The sequence below is a fragment of the Bufo gargarizans genome, chromosome 1 (assembly GCF_014858855.1).
Source record: "Bufo gargarizans isolate SCDJY-AF-19 chromosome 1, ASM1485885v1, whole genome shotgun sequence".
Taxonomy (NCBI): domain Eukaryota; kingdom Metazoa; phylum Chordata; class Amphibia; order Anura; family Bufonidae; genus Bufo; species Bufo gargarizans.
The window spans coordinates 498,945,650-498,969,505 of NC_058080.1; the positions used below are offsets into that span (position 1 = coordinate 498,945,650).

The 23,856-nt window shown below is 43.4% G+C and overlaps 1 protein-coding gene across 3 annotated transcripts in view; it reads right to left on the reverse strand.

The window, feature by feature from the left end:
• Positions 1–23,856, reverse strand: part of LOC122923918 (immunoglobulin superfamily member 1-like) — a 332,379-nt gene that overhangs the window by 80,327 nt on the left and 228,196 nt on the right. The window contains exons 1-2 of one of the 3 annotated variants that reach the window (XM_044274786.1): positions 5,931–6,030; positions 234–292 (exon numbers count right to left, since the gene is read on the reverse strand). The exons of 1 other annotated variant lie outside the window; for it this stretch is intronic. In XM_044274786.1, coding sequence (XP_044130721.1) covers positions 234–261 — 28 coding nt within the window. In that variant the 5' untranslated portion in view covers positions 262–292; positions 5,931–6,030. Of the gene's footprint in view, positions 1–233; positions 293–382; positions 403–5,930; positions 6,031–23,856 lie in introns of those variants that run through there. One more of the 3 variants, XM_044274796.1, reaches the window with a different exon arrangement.

Consider the following 23,856-nt stretch of genomic DNA (forward strand, 5'->3'; position numbering starts at 1 on the left):
TGGCCGGCACCGTGGGAGCGCACAAACTGTGGGCCAGCACTTTTTCATATAGTGTACAAGGCCGACCACCACTGCTGGTTGTAACCCCTGGATACCAGCAGTGTATAATCTGAAGTGAGACAACACATTTTAACACATTCCATGCTGAGCCAGTAATGTGACAGTAGGAGCTACTTCCTTCCAAGTAATGTTATCTTTCAGTATGTACAGTAGATATAAATTGCAGAGCTTACCCATCAAGAAGCTGATGGCCCCAGACATGGTTCACTGCGTCTTCTGTATACACCTTGTCCTGAAGAAACAGGAACAAACATTGCAAACATCAGTTCACATTTAACTCACAAAACCTTGAAATAAATGTGACGACATAACAAATTCCAACCATTCAATTGGTCTCAACTTCTCATCCAGGCCATTATTTTATCTGCTGTATAAATTTAAGTGCACATTATAAACCCTTTTGAAAAAAAAAATACTATTGTGTGTAATTCTAGGATACATGTGATGGGTATGAGACAAGGTGATGGCGGTGAGACCTATTTAAGATCTTTTTGGCCTGTAAGTGGTATGTAGGTGGTTCCCTACTCAAAGATTGCAGAAGGAAACAGATGGACACAGTTGTAACTTGAAAACAGTGGTTTAACCAAAATCATGTGATGCAACAAGCTTGGTGGTTACAAGAAAAGAGAGGAGGAATCTGGCATTCCATTTAGGACTTTACTCAGGGCATTTAACCCTTAGTAATGCATGCATCCATCAAGTACTACGTGGGCCTCCCATAATGGCTTAAAGGTCCATTACCGGTTACATAGTTCCATACAGATGTAGCATAGTTAACACACACGCTTGGTGAGTTATCACATTTAGTTAACTCATTATGAAAGTGACTGTTAACTCTGTTACACCCGTATGTCTTAGGGTGGTCATAAACATAAAATCAAATTTTACCTGATTGTAAGATAAACATGGGGTAACCCAGATGTGCATGTTTATTTCACTGAGAAGAAGGGAATAAGCCTTTGGCAGTAGCTTTCTCCCATGAAAGCACATAACTAGGCATGCAGAATTCCACTAATGCTCGTTACCCTGAAGAGTAGGGAGGGCCTCATATACACCACTGAAATTAGCGAGTTAAACCACTTTTTGTGTCATGTATATGGGCATCTTTAGAGAAAAGGAAAGACATGTTATAGGCTAATTAATTAGCTGGAAGACTGGGTTACCTGCATAAAATATCTGCAGGGTCCTCAACAGAACGACGACTGGGCATCTCACCCCACCCTCCCATCCCTTTTTATAGGCACTCTACTAAGGTGGGCCCCTTTAGCCTGCCCTATTTTCAGCAGTTCCGGCACTCACACTACTGCTTAGTTAGGTAGAATAGGATAGGTACCAACGGTTGCCGATCCAAGCACAAAGATGACATCGTAGAATAATTTCAATATATTAACAATAGAAGTAAAAAGAGCAAGGATGTTAAAGGGGTTTTCGACTTTCTATATTCTTCTACAACCGCTATGATGAAGTCTCTGCCTTGTGCCAGTCATTGCACTGGTTGCTCATACAGTATAGAATCCAATCAAAACTGCTCATTCTAACCCAAAAAGCTCTCCACTGGCGGAGATCCGTCAGCTACACAGTAAATATGCCGAGACGCAGCCAGGGCAACAACTGCTGCGTGCAGTGGTATTTGTCCGGCAGCTCGTCTGCATATTTGCCGGGTAGCAGCCAGATCTCCTCCACCGCTGTCCATTAAAGTGAATAGGGCTGAACAATATCTTGGCAGTGCACGGTTGCGCCCGGTATTCACGGATGTAGCAGGCTGTTCCCGGCCAGGACAGCCTAACAGATCTGTTTGCTGCAAAGTGTGAAACAAGTCTTTTTCTCGTCTCTTGTGAACCTGACCCATCATCAATCACCTATCTACCACACCCCATGCAGTCAAAAGCACTACAAATATTGGCTGGTGGTTGGCTCATGAAACTTAATATCTACTCCCCTATTTTTAAGATGACTGGATCATTGTACAAACACGTTTTACCTTTTGTGTCACCCCTGTCTCCTCTTAGATTGTAAGCTCTTGCGATCAGGGCCCTCATTCCTCTTGCTTTAATTGTTGACTTGTTTGTTGCTATGTAATGTATGATTTTGTACATGAACCCTCTGAGTGTTCATTCTTTTTGGAATACAGAGTGCAGAAATCATAGCATCACAGTAAACTTTTTAACATCTACAGTAGTGAACCACAACATTAACCCTTTAGCAGTGAACCATCACATTAACCCTTTAGCAGTGAACCAGCAGATCACTATGTATATAAAGCAAAGCTAGAGGCATGACCTACATGTGTGAACTCCTGCAAAGTAGGCAAAAAGAGAAGCCTTGTCCAGAAAACCCCATTCCTGAGACTGAAAAGCTGCCGGAAAACAGTTTAGCTGAAAGAATCCCATTGAAGGAAAGAAAACAAACATCTACAGTATGTAAAGAGTTTGTTTCACTTCAGTTAATAGAATTTATCATGTAGAGAAAGTTAGTACAAGGCACTTACTAATGTATTGTGTCCATATTGCCTCCTTTGCTGGCTGGATTCATTTTTACATCACATTATACACTGCTGGTTTCCATGGTTACATCCATCCTGCAATCCAGCAGCAGTGTTTGCTCTTGCACAATATATATGAAAAAGCGCCAACCTCTCTGGGGTCCGGGACCGCAGGAGTGCGCATAATCCAGCATTTTTTCCTATAGTGTGCTCGCCCGGCCACCACTGATGGATTGCAGGGTGGTCGTAACCATGGAAACGAGCAGTGTATAATGTGACGGGAAAATGAATCCAGCAGTAAGTGGCTTGTATTAACTTTTGCTACAAGATAAATAGCATTTGCAGAAGTGAAGACAACCCCTTCAATGTAACACACGTCTATGGTTTTGGACTTTGCTGCATGTGGAAAGGGTATATTACTACAGTGACCACAATGTTCTGGAGATCAACCGGCGATCTGAGATTTGCACCCCTCAGCCTGGAAATTGCAGAAAGAGTTAATTAGAATGGAATTGCATGACTGTAGTTATTTGGTAAGATTGCAGAGTAAGTTTAGAATGAGACACAGGAAAGACTACTACTACTACTACTCCCTCATTACTGCTGTCTAGACGCAGCTATTGGGAAGAGCCTTCTTTGTGATATGCCTCAAAACAGTGCCTTTTGCTGCTATATTCACTACTTACATCATCAATTCAGTAAATAGAGATTTAGTTTATTGTAACCAAACCAGCCTGGTCATTGACTGCACCATTAATCTTCTGACCCTAGGACAAGCTCTCATGCTGCTCTCCTGCGTTGCACTCCAAAACCCATCTTCACCAAGGGCACCTCACCTAACACCAAGCAGGAGACCTAAAGCCAGGGAGTACCCTGAGGGAAGAAAGGGTTTGCCCTCCAATAACTGTATGCCTGCCCAAGGGAGAGCTGGAGAATGACAAGCCTTGTGAGTAACTTCAACTTCCACTTTCATTGCCGCCTTTGCCAACTCCGTCCTCTCCTAAGCCACCATCATGCTTTACCCTGTGGTCCAGGTCACTGCATTTTGTAATACTGTTCTTAATACTGTTCGTAATCACAGGGCTGTATTACAGCTTCATTTTGTACTCAGGCTCCAGTAGAGGTGCATTAGTCCTCTACTGTACTTTCATATGCTTCTCAATGATTGTATATGGAGGTCCTTTCTGTCAGATTCTGTATGAGTGCAAAAAATCATGCTATTCATCTAGAACAACACAGAACAATCAGCCATAACATTAAATCCAGTCGCATAATATGGTATAGACCCCACTAATGCAGCCAAAACCATTCTGACCCAATGGGCATAGACTCCACAAAACCTGTGAGGGTCCTATCAGAAGATCCCAAGATGCTAGCATAAGATCCTTTAAGTACTGTTTATTGTGAGGATGGTAGCTCCATGATTTGACTTGTTTTTCTAGCACATCCCCCATGCTTGATCAAATTGAGAGATGGGGAATTTGAAGTCTATGTCTACAGCTTGAACTATTTGTCATTTTCTAAGGACAATCTTTTTAATGTGGTTGAGCAAATTATTCTGCTGAAAGAGACCACTGCCATTAGAGAATAGTGTTATTATGAAGGGGTGTACGGCAACAATGTTTGAGTAGATGGCACATGTAAAAGTAACATCCACATCAATGGCAGAACCCAAGGTTTCACAGCAGAGCATTGCTTCCATCGGTTTGCTTTTTTCTCATAGTGCATCCTGGTGCCATTTCTTCCCTAAGTCGAAAGAGATGCAAATGAGCTCTTAAAAAGCTCTGTCTCTAATACCACCAGATAACCAATCAGACCTAAACACAACAGGAGCCTCAAATGAGGGCCCAATTATTAAACACTAACAAAGACAATCATCCACATAAGGAGTGTGCCAAAAAGGGGGGTTAATGCTAGTCCCAGTAATAAGTACATATAGGAGGGTACAAATAATCACCATGTGGTTAACCTTCCTAACAAAAAGACACTATTAAAGGCACATAAATACAAAGTACAGACCCGAGTGATGGCACCTCCACAAAACCCATGCGAAACACGTGTTGGGGTTTGTGGAGGTGCCATCAATCGGGTCTGTACTTTGTATTTATGTGCCTTTGATAGTGTCTTTTTGTTAGGAAGGTTAACCACATGGTGATTATTTTTACCCTCCTATATGTACTTTTTACTGCACTTTGTTACCTGCATGTAAACTTCTGGCATTGGCAGGGCGAAGTGAGCTGCTGCAGCCAATGACTGGGCGCAGTGGTGACGTATCCCCAAGCGGCACGTCACTGCTGGGTCACGTCCCGCTTAGGGACTTGTCAATTCTGAGGCCAGTCATTAGCTGCAGCAATGTCCATGACCCAGTCCATGCCAGAAATTTGCATGCGGAACCCCAAGCGAAGACAGCTGGGGACCCATGGAACTGTAACGGAGTGGCACAGAGCTGTCTATAACCACATATTTTAGAGCTTACATGAACATTCTTTATTTTTTGCATTTATGTAGGGTTTTTAGGGTCAATGGCTTTTTATTTAAAAAAATCATCATATTCTAGTTCTGTTTTTGTCCATAGATGAACCAAAAATTAATGTAGCAAAGGCCATAAAAATGAAGAAAAAGAATTCACCTTTAGGTTGGTGTCACACACTGCTTTTTGTGTTGTACGTAGCTCTAATGTGGTTTCTTGAGCCAAAGCCAGAAGTAGATCCAAGTAAGAAGGTAAAGGCACTTTCTTTATATTTTTCATTCTCTTTCAATCCACTTTTAGCTTAGGCTAAAATAAATTACTTCATCAAAGCTGCAACAAAAAGCTATGTGTGACATCACCCTAACAAAACTTATCCTAAACCATGTCACATCACTTTCCAACAGGTCCCACTCAGTGAAGATACAAAACGAAAAAATGAAAACTTGAACAGATGACGTGTGTTAAATCCTCCAACCCTAAACAGACAATGGCTTGGGACACTGGAAGCCTTGGATTGACCATAAAGCCTTCTTAGGGCTCATGCACACAAACTTATATTTTGTCTGTGTCTGTTCCTGTTTTTCTGTGGACAGTATGTGGAAGCATTAGTTTCCATGGGGCCGCAAAAACAAAAATGGAAATGACTCGTGTGCTTTCTGTGTCTGTATGTCCGTTTTGCAAAAAAAAAATAGAACTTGTCCTATTATTGTCCACATTACGGACAAGGATAGGACAGTTCTATTAGGGCCTGGCCGTTCCGTTTCACAAAATGTGGAATGCACGCAGCTGATATCTGTGTTTTGCGGATCGGGAATTTGTGGTCAGCAAAACAACAATGTTCATGTACATAAGCCTCTATGATCAGAAACAAGCTATGTAAATAATTGTAGATTTAAACAAACACAAGTAGGTACTTACGACAACCCTCCAGCTGAGTACTTGTTTCCTCAGACTTCTTCTAAGATCTGTCCTTTGTCCTTTATTTGTGCAATATATGAGATTGTATAAGTTCCTGTCTTAGTATAATACAACATACCTTGTGAAATACCTGACAAATAAAGAGAAAAACAGAAGTGAGGACCAAGTATAAGCTGGTATTTAAGGGTTAAAAGAAAAATGGATAGTAAGGTTTTTCTACTAGAAATGGCACCACTTTGGTCCATTAGTGCTGTCTAGTATTGCACCTTCCCCCTCTTACGTGAATGAAAATGTATTGCAAGTCAGGCAGGTAATGGACAAAAGCTTCACTGTAAAGACTGATCCTTGTATATAGTACTGTATATAGCGCAGTAGATCTGATCACATCGGTGGTGGAGACATGACATGAAAAGTAGCGCTTTATCCATCACTGTTTACAATGGTAACAATGTCATGGATGTGACTATGTCCTTATATTCACCATACAATTGTATTTATGAGACTGGCATTCCACTTGCCCTCTTGATCAATGACTGATTACTATTGGTTTGTATGGGCACAAGGAAACTCAACTCAACAGAGGGGGCATTTATTAAAACTGTTGTAAAGGAAAACTGTTTTACTTGCCCATAGCAACCAATCAAATTCCACCTTTCATTTTCCAAAGTAGCTCTGAAAAATAAAATGGGGAATCTGATTGGTTGCTTAGTGCCACTAAGCCAGTTTTACTTTGCACCAGTTTTGATAAATCTCCCCAAAGGTCTTTTTTCTATGCTGTTATCCAGGCCCCACAATCTCATTTACTGATGTTTGGTATAATAGCTTATGAGAACTGTCACTTTCACTACCTAACCTTTGCTAATTGTCACTTACCCTTTTACCCATTATAACAGGATACTATAAACTGAAGTATTGAGGAATTTTAATGATTGGTTTTAAAAACGTCCACAATTTTTTTTTATTGCCTGACCTGCTAGAAAGGTACATGATGTACAGTTCCTGTATTTGTGAGTTATCACCTCCCTTCTGCTTCTCAGCTGTGTCATGTGATCAGCAGTCACACTCTCCAAATGATCCCAGTCTATGCAAGAAATTTACATGTGGAACAGGGGCGGATTAGGTGCATGATAGGCCCAGGGCTGTCTACCCAACTTGGGGCCCCTCCTTCCATTTTAGTTTAGTTTTTTTTTTGTATAAAGAGGCTGCGGTGCTTCATGAGTGCCACAGTCTCTTCCTAGGCCATATGACATCTTCAGACTAGAAAAAATACCCCAAATTGGGTCCTAAACTGAAAAATTTGGTCGCCAAATTTAAATTACATATAATTATAATAAAAAAGACATGGAGGAGAATACAGCACCACATACCTCTTACATCCAGTGACATCTCCTGTGATGTAGACCTTCTCTTTCCTCTTTTCCTCAATTTGACCCAGACCACCATGGCAAATTCTTTCAGCCACATCTCGTCTCTACAGTTTGTAACACAGACACGTTAGATTTCTCAATTTTTCCATCAACCTCCCCATCCTGGTGTCCCCACAGTGTCATCTTGCTGCCACCCCCAATACAGTGCCGTTGTGCTCCCTAATGCCCCAGGTACTATACTGCTGAAAAAATAGTGACCCTAATAGACATAATTGGAGTCATTTATCAAACTGGTGTAAAGTAGAACTGGATTTCCAAAAGAGCTGTCAAATATGAAAGGTGGAATCTGATTGGCTGCTATGGGCAACTAAGCCAGTTCTGCTTTACACCAGTTTTAAAAATTACCCCAAATGTTCCTATAGTGTCCACAGCAGCTATAATGTCCCCTAGAGTGCCCCCAGTAAAAATACCACCCTCTATTGTGCTCCAGGCAATAATCCCTGTATAGTGTCCCCAAAAATAATAGAATTTCCCCTACAGTGACTCCCCAATAGCAACACCCCATATAGTAATTTCCACCACACTGCCCCATATAGTATTCCCCCATAGTAATTTGCCCCCACACAGTAATTTCCCCTACATAGTAATTTGCCCCACACTGCCCCTACATAGGAATTTCCACCACGCTGCCCCACATAGTAATTTCCCCCACACTGCCCCCACATAGTAATTTGCCCCCACACTGCCCCACATAGTAATTTGCCCCCACATAACAATTTTCCCCACACTGTCCCCACATAGCAATTTCCCCACACTGTCCCACATAGCAATTTCCCCACACTGTCCCACATAGCAATTTCCCCACACTGTCCCCACACTGCCCCCACGCAATAGTTTTCCCCACACTGCCCCCACATAGTAATTTGCCCCCACACTGCCCCACATAGTAATTTGCCCCCACACTGCCCCACATAGTAATTTGCCCCCACATAGCAATTTCTCCACACTAGTCCCCACATAGCAATTTCCCCACACTGTCCCCACATAGCAATTTCCCCACACTGTCCCCACATAGCAATTTCCCCACACTGTCCCACATAGCAATTTCCCCACACTGTCCCCACACTGTCCCCACACTGCCCCCACACAATAGTTTTCCCCACATAGCAATTTCCCCACACTGCCCCCACATAGCAATTTCCCCACACTGCCCCCACATAGCAATTTCCCCACACTGTCCCCACATAGCAATTTCTCCCACACTGCCCCCACACAATAGTTTCCCCCACACTGCCCCCACATAGTAATTTGTCCCCACATAGCAATTCCCCCACACAGTCCCCACATAGCAATTCCCCCACACTGTCCCCACATGGAAATTTGCCCCACACTGCCCCCACACAATAGTTTTCCCCACACTGCCCCCACATAGCAATTTGGCCCCACACTGCCCCCACATAGTAATTTGCCCCCACACTGTCCCCACATAGTAATTTCCCCACACTGTCCCCACATAGCAATTCCCCCACACTGTTCCCACATAACAATTACCCCACACTGTCCCCACATAGAAATTTCTTCACACTGTCCCTACATAGAAATTACCCCACACTGTCCCCACATAGCAATTTCCCCCACAATAGTTTTCCCCACACTGCCCCCACATAGTAATTTGCCCCACATAGCAATTTCCCCACACTGTCCCCACATAGAAATTACCTCACACTGTCCCCACATAGCAATTATCCCACACGTCCCCACATAACAATTTACCCCACACTGCCCCCACATAGTAATTTCCCCCACACTGCCCCCACATAGTAATTTGCCCCCACACTTCCCCATATAGTAATTTGTCCCCACATAGTAGTCCCTCCCATAATCATTTGCCCCCACACTGCCCCAACATAGTAATTCGCCCCCAATTGCCCCATATAGTAATTTGCCCCCACATAGTAGTCCCTCCCATAATAATTAGCCCCCACATAGTAATTTTCCCCCACATAGTAATCCCTCCCATAATAATTTGGCCCCACACAGCCCCATATAGTAATTTGCTCTCACACAGTAGTCCCTCCCATAATAATTTGCTCCCACACTGCCCCATATAGTAATTTGCCCCCACATAGTAGTCCCTCCCATAATAATTTGCCTAACATAGTAATTTGCCCCCACATAGTAGTCCCTCCCATAATAATTTGTCCCACATAGTAATTTGCCCCCACATAGTAGTCCCTCCCATAATAATTTGGACAGGGAGCTGTGCAATCCCGTGCCCCACCGCAGTATGTGGGCGTTAGGGTCGGTGCTGGGCCCGGGGATGCCGACCCGATCGTCCCTATTGTAATCCGCCACTGATGCGGACCCCAAGTGAAGACAGCTGAGCTGGAACTGTAACTGAGCGACACAGAGCTGTCTATAACAACATATTTTAGAGCTTACATGAACATTGTTTGTTTTTGGCATTTATGTAGGGTTTTTAGGGTCAATAGCTTTAATAAAAAAGCATCATATTCTATTATTTTTTTTTTTTTTCCATAGATGCACCAAAAATTCATGTAGCAAAGGCCATAAAAATGAAGAAAAATAATTCACCTTTAGGTTGTGGTTACACACTGCTTTTTGTGTTGTACGTAGGTCTAAATGTGGTTTCTGGAGCCAAAGCCAGAAGTAGATCCAGTAAGAAGGAAAAGTACCTTTTTTATATTTTTCATTCTCTTTCAATCCACTTTTAGATTTGGCTCAAATAAAGTACTTCATCAAAGCTGCAACAAAAAGCTATGTGTGACATCACCCTAACAAAAATTACCCTAAACCATGTCACCTCACTTTCCAACAGGTCCCACTCAGTGAAGATCCAAAAACGAAAAAAATGAAAACTTGAGCCATAAAGCCTTCTTAGGGCTCATGCACACATACTTTTTTTTTCTCTGTGTCTGTTCCTGTTTTTTTTGCAGACAGTATGTGGAACCATTCGTTTCCATGGGGCTGCAAAAAACTAAAACTGAAATGACTCTTGTGCATTCCATGTTCGTAAGTCCACATGTCCGTTCTGCAAAAGAAATAGAACTTGTCCTATTATTGTCCGCATTACTGACAAGGATAGGGCAGTAGTGCCTGGCCGTTCCGTTTCACAAAATGTGGAATGCACGCAGCTTGTATCCGTTGTAAGGGATCGCTGTACCTGGGGGGTCATTCTCTCAAGAATCGCCATCCACCGCAGCTTTCGGAGCCAAACATTGCATTTATTGGGACATTTTTCATACATGGAACAGTCCAGTTAACAATCACTGGGTGTGGTGAGGTTCCCAGATACATCAAAACAAAAAAAATACCTGCCCGGCTGGGCTCTCACTACACTTGTTAACGTGGCCCTGACTCAGCTACAGAACCCTGTTCACACACGGAACCCATATGCGCCTTTTTCTCAGCCCGTAGTTCCCCAGCCTCTCCGGCTGTAATCCGTCCCGTACCTGTATGGGGAAGTGTGGCCCAACAGTTCTCCCAACTCTGGGCTTGTGACCCTTGATTCCCGGCGTCACGGCATTTCCCAAACTTCAGGCTGTCACAATGCCCTGGGGGCTCTCAGCCTGGCGAGTTGAGACCACGCACAGAGCCTCTGCTCTGGGTCTCTGTATCTCACAGCGTATCTCTTCCCAGACTGACCTACTCTGAGGCACTTTATGCCAGCCTGATTACAGCAGGCCTCACCTGCGATCACCTCAGGTAAAAAGGAAAACCCGTACTGGAAGGGTGTGGACTGGCAACTCCCTCTACCAAGCCTAGCCACCAGTCCAAATAAAATCCAGCCCAGAAAATGTAAACAAAAATGTCTCTTAATTGTATGTATACTAATGCCAGAAGCCTAACTAATAAAACTGGTGAACTGGAATTAGTGATGTGTGAGGAGGAGTATGACATAGTGGGAATAACTGAGACATGGCTGGATGATAGCTATGACTGGGCAGTTAATGTACAAGGTTACAGTCTGTTTAGAAAGGATCGTCAATACCGGAGAGATGGAGGGGTCTGCCTTTATGTAAAGTCCTGTCTAAAGCCCACAGTCCGAGAAGATATAAGTGAGGGACATTAACATGTGGAGTCACTGTGGGTAGAAATACATGGAGGCAAAAATAATAATAAATTACTAATAGGAGTTTATTATAAACCACCTAATATACCAGAGCCCACAGAAAATCTACTACTAAACGAGATAGACAATGCGGCAAAATCATAATGAGGTCGCTATTATGGGGGACTTCAACTCCCCAGATATAGACTGGGAAACTGAAAGCTGTACATCTCATAAAGGAAACAGGTTCTTGGCAATAACCAAAGACAATTACCTTTCCCTAGTTCAGGTCCCGACTAGAGGGATGGCCATACTGGACTTAGTATTAACCAATAGACCTGATAAAATAAACAAATGTGCAGGTTGGGGGACACCTGGGAAATAGTGACTATAAAGTAATAACCTTCCATTTATCCTTCAAACAAGCATTTCTACCGAGAGAAACAAAAATACCAGACTTCAAAAAAGCAAACTTTAGCCAACTAAGATAGGTCATGGGCCTAACTAACTGGGACAAAGTCCTCAAAAATAAAAAAATGCAGCCACAAAATGGAATATTTTTAAAAGCATGCTAAAATCTAATTGTGAGAGGTTTATACCTTATGGGAATAAAAGGTTAAGGAACAAGAAGAAACCAATGTGGATAAATAGAACTGTAAAGAAGGCAATAAATGACAAAAAGAAAGCATTTAAATCACTAAAACAGGAGTGTAGCAAGGAAGCACTGAAAAACTATAAGGAAAAAAATAGAATATGTAAAAAGCAAATAAAAGCCTCCAAACTAGAGACCAAGAGATTAATTGCCAAAAAGAGCAAAACTAACCCTAAAATGTTCTTCAATTATATAAATGGTAAAAAGTATAAATCTGAAGGTGTCCGCCCTCTACAGAGCAATGAGGGGGGAGTTGCAGAGAGCGATGAGGAGAAAGCAAAGCTATTCAATATATTTTTCTCCACTGTTTTCACTGAGGAAAATAAACTGTCAGATGAAATGCAGAATGTAAAAGTAAATTCCCCATTAAAAGTGTCCTGTCTGACCCAGGAAGAAGAACAACAGCGACTTAAACAGATTAAAATAGACAAATCGCCAGGGCCGGATAGGCATACACCCCCGTATCCTAAGATAATTAAGTAATGTTATAGCCAGACCCTTATTTCTGATATTTGTAGAATCTATACTGACAGGGAATGTCCCACAGGATTGGCGCATAGCGAATGTGGTGCCAATATTCAAAAAGGGTGCAAAAACAGACCCCAGAAACTATAGTCCGGTAAGTTTAACATCTGTTGTGGGTAAACTGTTTGAAGGATTTCTAGGAGATGCTATCTTGGAGGATCTCAATGAAAACGAGCAAATAACATCATATCAGCATGGCTTTAAGCGGGAACGGTCATGTCAAACAAATTTAATCATTTTCTATGAGGAGGTAAGTTCTAGACTTGACAGCGGCGAATCAATGGATGTCGTATATCTGGACTTCTCCAAAGCATTTGACACTGTACCACATAAAAGGTTAGTATATAAAATGAGAATGCTCGGACTGGGAGAAAACATCTGTAAGTGGGTAAGTAACTGGCTCAGTGATAGAAAACAGAGGGTGGTTATTAATGGTACATACTCAGATTGGGTCACTGTCACTAGTGGAGTACCTCAGGGGTCAGTACTGGGCCCTATTCTCTTCAATATATTTATTAATGATCTTGTAGAAGGCTTGCACAGTAAAATATAAATTTTTGCAGATGACACTAAACTGTGTAAAGTAATTGACACTGAAGAAGACAGTATACTGCTACAGAGCGATCTGAATAGATTAGAGGCTTGGGCAGAGAAGTGGCAGATGAGGGCAACTAAAGTAATAACTGGAATGGGGCAACTACAGTACCCTGAAAGATTATCAAAATTAGGGTTATTCACTTTAGAGATCTAATAACTATGTATAAATATATCAGGGGGCAGTACAGAGATCTATCCCTTTATCTATTTATCCCCAGGACTGTGACTGTGACGAGGGGACATCCTCTGCGTCTGGAGGAAAGAAGGTTTGTACACAAACATAGAGGAGGATTCTTTACGGTAAGAGCAGTGAGACTATGGAACTCTCTGCCTGAGGAGGTGGTGATGGTGAGTACAATAAAGGAATTCAAGAGGGGCCTGGATGTATTTCTGGAGTGTAATAATATTACAGGCTATAGCTACTAGAGAGGGGTTGTTGATCCAGGGAGTTATTCTGATTGCCTTATTGGAGTCGGGAAGGAATTTTTCCACCCTTAAAGGGGTTTTCTCAACAGGTTATTTGATACTTACCTGGTCCCGGCGCGCCGTCCACTTCCTGGTTTTGGCACTCGGCAGGGGGCGGGCTCCATCTTAATTGATGTCTTCTCCCGGCCGGGGCGGCGCGCTGTACTGAACGCGCACGCCGAGTCCGTGCATGTGCCCTGGTGACTTCTTCCTGGCCAGTATAGTATACTAGCCAGGAAGAAGTCACCAGGGCGCATGCGCGGACTCGGCGTGCACGTTCACTACAGCGTGCGGCCGACCAGGAGAAGAAAAGAAAAGTCGTCTGCGCACGCAGAAGAGCGGTGGCCGTAACCAGGGGAAACGGAAGACAACAGTCAGGTAAGTACAGGTTTATTTTTTTCTAAGGGGTGGGGATTTGTTAATAAAATATATTTAGAAAAATGATCACTGTTAAATCATTAACAGATTTAACAGTGATCATTAAGATGATAATACCCCTTTAAGTGGGGGAAATTGGCTTGTATTTCACAAATATTTTTTTTTGCCTTCCTCTGGATCAACTTGCAGGATAACAGGCTGAACTGGATGGACAGATGTCTTTTTTCGGCCTCATACAGGGAGTGCAGAATTATTAGGCAAGTTGTATTTTTGAGGATTAATTTTATTATTGAACAACAACCATGTTCTCAATGAACCCAAAAAACTCATTAATATCAAAGCTGAATATTTTTGGAAGTAGTTTTTAGTTTGTTTTTAGTTTTAGCTATTTTAGGGGGATATCTGTGTGTGCAGGTGACTATTACTGTGCATAATTATTAGGCAACTTAACAAAAAACAAATATATACCCATTTCAATTATTTATTTTTACCAGTGAAACCAATATAACATCTCAACATTCACAAATATACATTTCTGACATTCAAAAACAAAACAAAAACAAATCAGTGACCAATATAGCCACCTTTCTTTGCAAGGACACTCAAAAGCCTGCCATCCATGGATTCTGTCAGTGTTTTGATCTGTTCACCATCAACATTGCGTGCAGCAGCAACCACAGCCTCCCAGACACTGTTCAGAGAGGTGTACTGTTTTCCCTCCTTGTAAATCTCACATTTGATGATGGACCACAGGTTCTCAATGGGGTTCAGATCAGGTGAACAAGGAGGCCATGTCATTAGATTTTCTTCTTTTATACCCTTTCTTGCCAGCCACGCTGTGGAGTACTTGGACGCGTGTGATGGAGCATTGTCCTGCATGAAAATCATGTTTTTCTTGAAGGATGCAGACTTCTTCCTGTACCACTGCTTGAAGAAGGTGTCTTCCAGAAACTGGCAGTAGGACTGGGAGTTGAGCTTGACTCCATCCTCAACCCGAAAAGGCCCCACAAGCTCATCTTTGATGATACCAGCCCAAACCAGTACTCCACCTCCACCTTGCTGGCGTCTGAGTCGGACTGGAGCTCTCTGCCCTTTACCAATCCAGCCACGGGCCCATCCATCTGGCCCATCAAGACTCACTCTCATTTCATCAGTCCATAAAACCTTAGAAAAATCAGTCTTGAGATATTTCTTGGCCCAGTCTTGACGTTTCAGCTTGTGTGTCTTGTTCAGTGGTGGTCGTCTTTCAGCCTTTCTTACCTTGGCCATGTCTCTGAGTATTGCACACCTTGTGCTTTTGGGCACTCCAGTGATGTTGCAGCTCTGAAATATGGCCAAACTGGTGGCAAGTGGCATCTTGGCAGCTGCACGCTTGACTTTTCTCAGTTCATGGGCAGTTATTTTGCGCCTTGGTTTTTCCACACGCTTCTTGCGACCCTGTTGACTATTTTGAATGAAACGCTTGATTGTTCGATGATCACGCTTCAGAAGCTTTGCAATTTTAAGAGTGCTGCATCCCTCTGCAAGATATCTCACTATTTTTGCCTTTTCTGAGCCTGTCAAGTCCTTCTTTTGAACCCATTTTGCCAAAGGAAAGGAAGTTGCCTAATAATTATGCACACCTGATATAGGGTGTTGATGTCATTAGACCACACTGCTTCTCATTACAGAGATGCACATCACCTAATATGCTTAATTGGTAGTAGGCTTTCGAGCCTATACAGCTTGGAGTAAGACAACATGCATAAAGAGGATGATGTGGTCAAAATACTCATTTGCCTAATAATTCTGCACTCCCTGTATACTATGTTACTATGTTACTTGTTTCCTCAGACTTCTTCTAAGATCTCTCCTTTGTCCTTTATTTGTGCAATATATGAGATTGTATAAGTTCCTGTCTTAGTATAATACAACATACCTTGTGAAATACCTGACAAATAAAGAGAAAAACAGAAGTGAGGACCAAGTATAGGCTGGTATTTAAGGATTAAAAGAAAAATGGATGGTAAGGTTTTTCTACTGGAAATGGCACCACTTTGGTCCATTAGTGCTAGTATTGCACCTTCCCCCTCTTACGTGAATGAAAGTGTATTGCAAGTCAGGCAGGTAATGGACAAAAGCTTCACTGTAAAGACTGATCCTTGTATGTAGTACTGTATATAGCGCAGTAGATCTGATCACATCGGTGTTGGAGACATGACATGAAAAGTAGCGCTTTATCCATCACTGTTTACAATGGTAACAATGCCATGGATGTGAATATGTCCTTATATTTACCATACAATTGTATTTATGAGACTGGCATTCCACTTGCCCTCTTGATCAATGACTGATTACTAGAGATGTCCCGAACTATTCGCCGGCGAACAGTTCCCGCCGAACATAGCTTGTTTGCGTTCGCCGCTGCGGGCGAACGTATGCGATGTTCGGTCCGCCCCCTATTCGTCATCATTGAGTAAACTTTGACCCTCTACCTCACAGTCAGCAGACACATTCCAGCCAATCAGCAGCAGACCCTCCCTTCCAGACCCTTCCACCTCCTGGACAGCATCCATTTTAGATTCATTCGGAAGCTGCATTCTTAGTGAGAGGAGGGACAGTGTAGCTGCTGCTGATCTAATAGGGAAATCGATAGCTAGGCTAGTGTATTCAGTGTCCACTACAGTCCTGAAAGACTCATCTGATCTCTGCTGTAAGGATAGCACCCCAAAAAGCCCTTTTTAGGGCTAGAACATCAGTCTGCTTTTTTTTTTTTCTGTGTAATCTAATTGCAGTTGCCTGCCAGCGTGTGTGTCAGGCTCACAGCGTATACTGTGCCCACTTGCTCAGTGCCACCACTCATATCTGGTGTCACAGTAGCTTGCATAAAAAAAACCAAAAACTTTTTTGACTGTAATATAATAGCAGTCAGTTGCCTGCACGAGTGTGTGTTTCAGGCCCTGCTTCTGCACAGTGTCACACCAGCGCAACTCATATCTGGTGTCACAGTAGATTACATAAAAAAAAAAAAACAACAATTATGACTGTGAAATAATAGCAGGTCAGTTGCCTGCACGTGTGTGTGTTTCAGGCCCTGCAAGTGCATAGTGTCACCAGCGTAACTCATATCTTGTGTCACAGCAGATTACATTAAAAAAAACTAAAAAATATTTTGACTGTGAAATAATAGCAGTCAGTTGCCTGCACGCGTGTGTTTCAGGCCCTGCAAGTGCACAGTGTCACACCAGTGCAACTCATATCTTGTGTCCCAGTAGATTACATAAAAAAAACAAAAAACTATTTTGACTGTGAAATAATAGCAGTCAGTTGCCTACACGTGTGTGTTTCAGGCCCTGCAAGTGCATTGTGTCACACCAGTGCAACTCATATCTTGTGTCACAGTAGATTACATTAAAAAAATATATATATTTTGACTGTGTAGAGTCCCACTAGGTAAATGTGGGCACTACACAAGGGTCAATATGGCCACGTTATTGGTAATTGTACAGGGTGGGCCATTTATATGGATACACCTTAATAAAATGGGAATGGTTGGTGATATTAACTTCCTGTTTGTGTCACATTAGTATATGTGAGGGGGGAAACTTTTCAAGATGGGTGGTGACCATGGCGGCCATTTTGAAGTTGGCCATTTTTAATCCAAATTTAGTTTTTTCAATAGGAAGAGGGTCATGTGACACATCAAACTAATTGGGAATTTCACAAGAAAAACAATGGTGTGCTTGGTTTTAACGTAACTTTATTCTTTCATGAGTTATTTACAAGTTTCTGACCAATTATAAATTGTGTTCAATGTGCTGCCCATTGTGTTGGATTGTCAATGCAACCCTCTTCTCCCACTCTTCACACACTGATAGCAACACCGCAGGAGAAATGCTAGCACAGGCTTCCAGTATCCGTAGTTTCAGGTGCTGCACATCTCGTATCTTTACAGCATATCTTGTGTCACAGTAGATTACATAAAAAAATATAAACTATTTTGACTGTGAAATAATAGCAGTCCGTTGCCTGCACGTGTGTGTGTTTCAGGCCCTGCAAGTGCATTGTGTCACACCAGTGCAACTCATATCTTGTGTCACAGTAGATTACATAAAAAAAACTAAAACAATTTTGACTGTGAAATAATAGCAGTCAGTTGCCTGCACGTGTGTGTGTTTCAGGCCCTGCAAGTGCATAGTGTCACCCGCGCAACTCGTATCTGGTGTCACAGTAGATTACATAAAAAAAAATACACGTGTGTGTTTCAGGCCCTGCAAGTGCATAGTGTCACACCAGTGCAACTCATATCTTGTGTCACAGTAGATTACATTAAAAAATATATATATATTTTGACTGTGTAGTGTCCCACTAGGTAAATGTGGGCACTACACAAGGGTCAATATGGCCAAGTTATTTGTAATTGTACAGGGTGGGCAATTTATATGGATACACTTTAATAAAATGGGAATGGTTGGTGATATTAACTTCCTGTTTGTGTCACATTAGTATATGTGAGGGGGGAAACTTTTCAAGATGGGTGGTGACCATGGCGGCCATTTTGAAGTTGCCCATTTTTAATCCAAATTTAGTTTTTTCAATAGGAAGAGGGTCATGTGACACATCAAACTAATTGGGAATTTCACAAGAAAAACAATGGTGTGCTTGGTTTTAACGGAACTTTATTCTTTCATGAGTTATTTACAAGTTTCTGACCAATTATAAATTGTGTTCAATGTGCTGCCCATTGTGTTGTATTGTCAATGCAACCCTCTTCTCCCACTCTTCACACACTGATAGCAACACCGCAGGAGAAATGCTAGCACAGGCTTCCAGTATCCGTAGTTTCAGGTGCTGCACATCTCGTATCTTTACAGCATATCTTGTGTCACAGTAGATTACATAAAAAAATATAAACTATTTTGACTGTGAAATAATAGCAGTCCGTTGCCTGCACGTGTGTGTGTTTCAGGCCCTGCAAGTGCATTGTGTCACACCAGTGCAACTCATATCTTGTGTCACAGTAGATTACATAAAAAAAACTAAAACAATTTTGACTGTGAAATAATAGCAGTCAGTTGCCTGCACGTGTGTGTGTTTCAGGCCCTGCAAGTGCATAGTGTCACCCGCGCAACTCGTATCTGGTGTCACAGTAGATTACATAAAAAAAAAATACACGTTTGTGTTTCAGGCCCTGCAAGTGCATAGTGTCACACCAGTGCAACTCATATCTTGTGTCACAGTAGATTACATTAAAAAATATATATATATTTTGACTGTGTAGTGTCCCACTAGGTAAATGTGGGCACTACACAAGGGTCAATATGGCCAAGTTATTGGTAATTGTACAGGGTGGGCCATTTATATGGATACACTTTAATAAAATGGGAATGGTTGGTGATATTAACTTCCTGTTTGTGTCACATTAGTATATGTGAGGGGGGAAACTTTTCAAGATGGGTGGTGACCATGGCGGCCATTTTGAAGTTGCCCATTTTTAATCCAAATTTAGTTTTTTCAATAGGAAGAGGGTCATGTGACACATCAAACTAATTGGGAATTTCACAAGAAAAACAATGGTGTGCTTGGTTTTAACGGAACTTTATTCTTTCATGAGTTATTTACAAGTTTCTGACCAATTATAAATTGTGTTCAATGTGCTGCCCATTGTGTTGGATTGTCAATGCAACCCTCTTCTCCCACTCTTCACACACTGATAGCAACACCGCAGGAGAAATGCTAGCACAGGCTTCCAGTATCCGTAGTTTCAGGTGCTGCACATCTCGTATCTTTACAGCATATCTTGTGTCACAGTAGATTACATAAAAAAATATAAACTATTTTGACTGTGAAATAATAGCAGTCCGTTGCCTGCACGTGTGTGTGTTTCAGGCCCTGCAAGTGCATTGTGTCACACCAGTGCAACTCATATCTTGTGTCACAGTAGATTACATAAAAAAAACTAAAACAATTTTGACTGTGAAATAATAGCAGTCAGTTGCCTGCACGTGTGTGTGTTTCAGGCCCTGCAAGTGCATAGTGTCACCCGCGCAACTCGTATCTGGTGTCACAGTAGATTACATTAAAAAAAATAAACAACAATTTTGACTGTAATAGATAGCAGTTAGTTGTCTGCAAGCGTGTGTGTCAGGCCTACAGCATCTACTCTGCCAACTTCTGCCAGTGCACATTGCAACTCATATCTGGTGTCACAGTAGCTTGCACGCATAGTACAACTAAACTAATCTAAAATATATGACAGACAGAGGCAGGCCACCCAGGACATAGTTGACTGGCTAACACACAATCTTCTACAGCTTCCGCTCGGAACCTTGACGCACCATCCTCCTCCAGCTCAGCTTCGGGCACCTCTTAAGTTACCACTCGCCCGCCTGCCACCACCACCAACACTAGCACCACAGCTGCTTCACTTGATCTGTCAGAGGAGTTATTTACACATCAGTTGGAAGAAATGAGTGATGCGCAACCATTATTGCCAGATGATGTAGATAACAGGGATATGTCTCAGTCAGGCAGCATTACACAGATGGACGTACAGTGTGATGATGATGATGTTGTACCCGCTGCTGCTTCCTTTGCTGAGTTGTCAGATACAAGTGAAGCGGTTGATGATGACGATGTGTCCGTGAATGTCACGTGGGTGCCCGCTCGAAGAGAAGAAGAACAGGGGGAAAGTTCAGATGGGGAGACAGAGAGGAGGAGGAGACGAGTTGAAAGCAGGGGGAGGTCATTGCAAGCAGCTAGTGGCACAGTCAGACAGCATGTATCGGCACCCGGGGTCAGCCAGACAGCACGCCAATCAACGCATGCTGTTGACCATGACGTCATTGCAGAGATCAGCAGTGTGGCATTTTTTTTGTGTGTCTGCCTCTGACACCAGCGATGCCATTTGCAACCTGTGCCAAAAGAAACTGAGTCGTGGGAAGTCCAACACCCACCTAGGTACAACTGCTTTGCGAAGGTACATGATCTCAAATCACAAACGCCTATGGGATCAACACATGAGTACAAGCAGCACAAAAACTGATCCACCTCTTGGTCCAGCATCTTCAGCCACGTCAACCACTGCTGTCCTCCTTGCCCATTCTCAACCATCCTCCACTCCGTCTCTCGCCTTGAGCAGTTCCTGCTCATCTGCCCACAGTCAGGTGTCTGTCAAGGACATGTTTGAGCGTAAGAAGCCAATGTCACAAAGTCACCCCCTTGCCCGGCGTCTGACAGCTGGCTTGTCGGAACTCTTAGCCCGCCAGCTTTTACCATACAAGCTGGTGGAGTCTGAGACCTTCCAAAAATTTGTAGCTATTGGGACACCGCAGTGGAAGGTACCTGGCCAAAATTTCTTTGCACAAAAGGCAATCGCCAACCTGTACTCGATTGTGCAAAAGGAAGTCACTGGCATGTCTGGCACACAGTGTTGGGGCAAGGGTCCATCTGACCACTGATATCTGGTCTGCAAAGCACGGTCAGGGCAGGTATATCACCTACACTGCGCATTGGGTAAACCTGCTGACGGCGGCCACGCATGGAATGCGTGGCTCTGCAAAGGAGTTGGTAACACCGCCACGACTTGCAGGCAGGCCTGCTGCCACCTCCTCTACTCCTCCTACTCCATCCTCTTCCATAACCTCCTCGGCTGAGTCCTCTTCTGCTGCTGTGTCTTGCTCCACATCAATGGCACCCCCCCAGCTCCCCAGGGGCTATTCCACATCCCGGATACGACAGTGTCACACCGTCTTGGGGTTGACTTGCCTGAAAGCAGAGAGTCACACCGGACCAGCACTCCTGTCCACCCTGAACTCACAGGTGGATCAGTGGCTGACTCCGCACCAACTGGAGATCGGCAAAGTGGTGTGTGACAATGGAAGCAATTTGTTGGTGGCATTGAATTTGGGAAAGTTGACACATGTGCCGTGCATGGCACATGTGTTGAATCTGATTGTACAACACTTTGTGCATAAGTATCCAGGCTTACAAACAACATGCCAGTGAGGCGCTTGATTTGCGACAGCCCGACACGTTGGAATTCAACACTCCTAATGTTCGACCACCTGCTCCAACAAGAAAAAGCCGTCAACGAGTATTTGTATGACTGGGGTGCTAGGAAAGCCTCTGCGGAGCTGGAAATTTTTTGGCCACGTTACTGGATGCTCATGCGCAATGCCTGTAGGCTGATGCATCCTTTTGAGGAGGTGACAAACCTAGTCAGTCGCACCGAAGGCACCATCAGTGACATAATCCCATTTGTTTTCTTCCTGGAGCGTGCCCTGCGAAGAGTGCTGGATCAGGCTGTAGATGAGCGTGAAGAGGAAGAGTTGTGGTCACCATCACCACCAGAAACAGCCTTATCAGCATCGCTTGCTGGGCCTGTGGCAACGCTGGAAGAGGAGTGTGAGGAATAGGAGTCAGAGGAGGAATGTGGCTTTGAGGAGGAGGAGGAAGACCAACCACAGCAGGCATCCCAGGGTGCTCGTTGTCACCTATCTGGTACCCGTGGTATTGTACATGGCTGGGGGGCAAGAACAGACTTTCAGTGAGGACGAGGAACGGGACATGAGTAGCTCGGCATCCAACCTTGTGCAAATGGGGTCTTTCATGCTGTCGTGCCTGTTGAGGGACCCTCGTATAAAAAGGCTGATGGAGAACGACCTGTACTGGGTGGCCACACTACTAGACCCCCGGTATGAGCAGAAAGTGCCTGAAATGTTACCGAATTACCGCAAGTCAGAAAGGATGCAGCAGTTCCAAATTAAATTAAAAAGTATGCTTTACACAGCGTATAAGGGTGATGTCACAGCACAACGGGAATCTAACAGGGGAAGAGGTGAAAGTAATCCTCCTACCACGACCATGCCGGCAAGGACAGGACGCTTTACAGAAGTGTTGTTGATGGAGGACATGCAGAGCTTTTTAAGTCCTACGCATCGCCACAGCCCTTCGGGGTCCACCCTCAGAGAACGACTCGACCGACAGGTAGCAGACTACCTCGCCTTAACTGCGGATATCGACATTCTGAGGAGCGATGAACCCCTTGACTACTGGGTGTGCAGGCTTGACCTGTGGCCTGAGCTATCCCAATTTGCGATAGAACTTCTGACCTGCCCCGCTTCAAGTGTCCTGTCAGAAAGGACCTTCAGTGCAGCAGGAGGTATTGTCACTGAGAAGAGAAGTTGCCTAGGTCAAAAAAGTCTAGATTACCTCACCTTTATTAAGATGAATTAAGCATGGATCCCGAAGGGACTGACAGTGGGCGATACATTTGACTAATAAAGGCCTGGGGATGAGATAAGCTGCCTTGGGCTAAAAATCGTCCACACGCTGCTGTATTTTATCTCTGCATGCCGGATGACTTGTGTGACTTATCCACCACCAACTAGGGTTCAAGCCGCAATGTTTTAGTGCACTTTCTGCCTGGAAAACATCAATTTTTCTGGCCGCTGCTACACCAGCGGCAGCAACAATGCCTGATTTTTCGGGCATGTGTACATGTCCTAATTTTTCTGGCCTCTGGTGCTGCATTGTGGCTGCAAAAACAAAACAAAAGAAAGGCACATACATGTGTCAATTCCCCTTCGTGATCGTTACCTTGTTGTGGTGAAGGGGCTTGTGTATCACAATGAAGCGACCACCTCTATGGGTTTGCTGGCAATGGCAATGTTGGCACACCCCAGATGATAAGGTCGTTGCTTTATTGTGAACAGACCAAAAGCGATCGGCTGGATAACTTTGCATAGAAAAAACATTAATTTTCTTTGTGATCATCTAAGGTGATCATTAAAGCCTACTAGGCCAACAATGGGCTCACACTGCAGAATCATTGTTTTCTAGGTCACTTAACTGTCACTGAACTGCCTCAGCACGACCATAGGCTTTTAA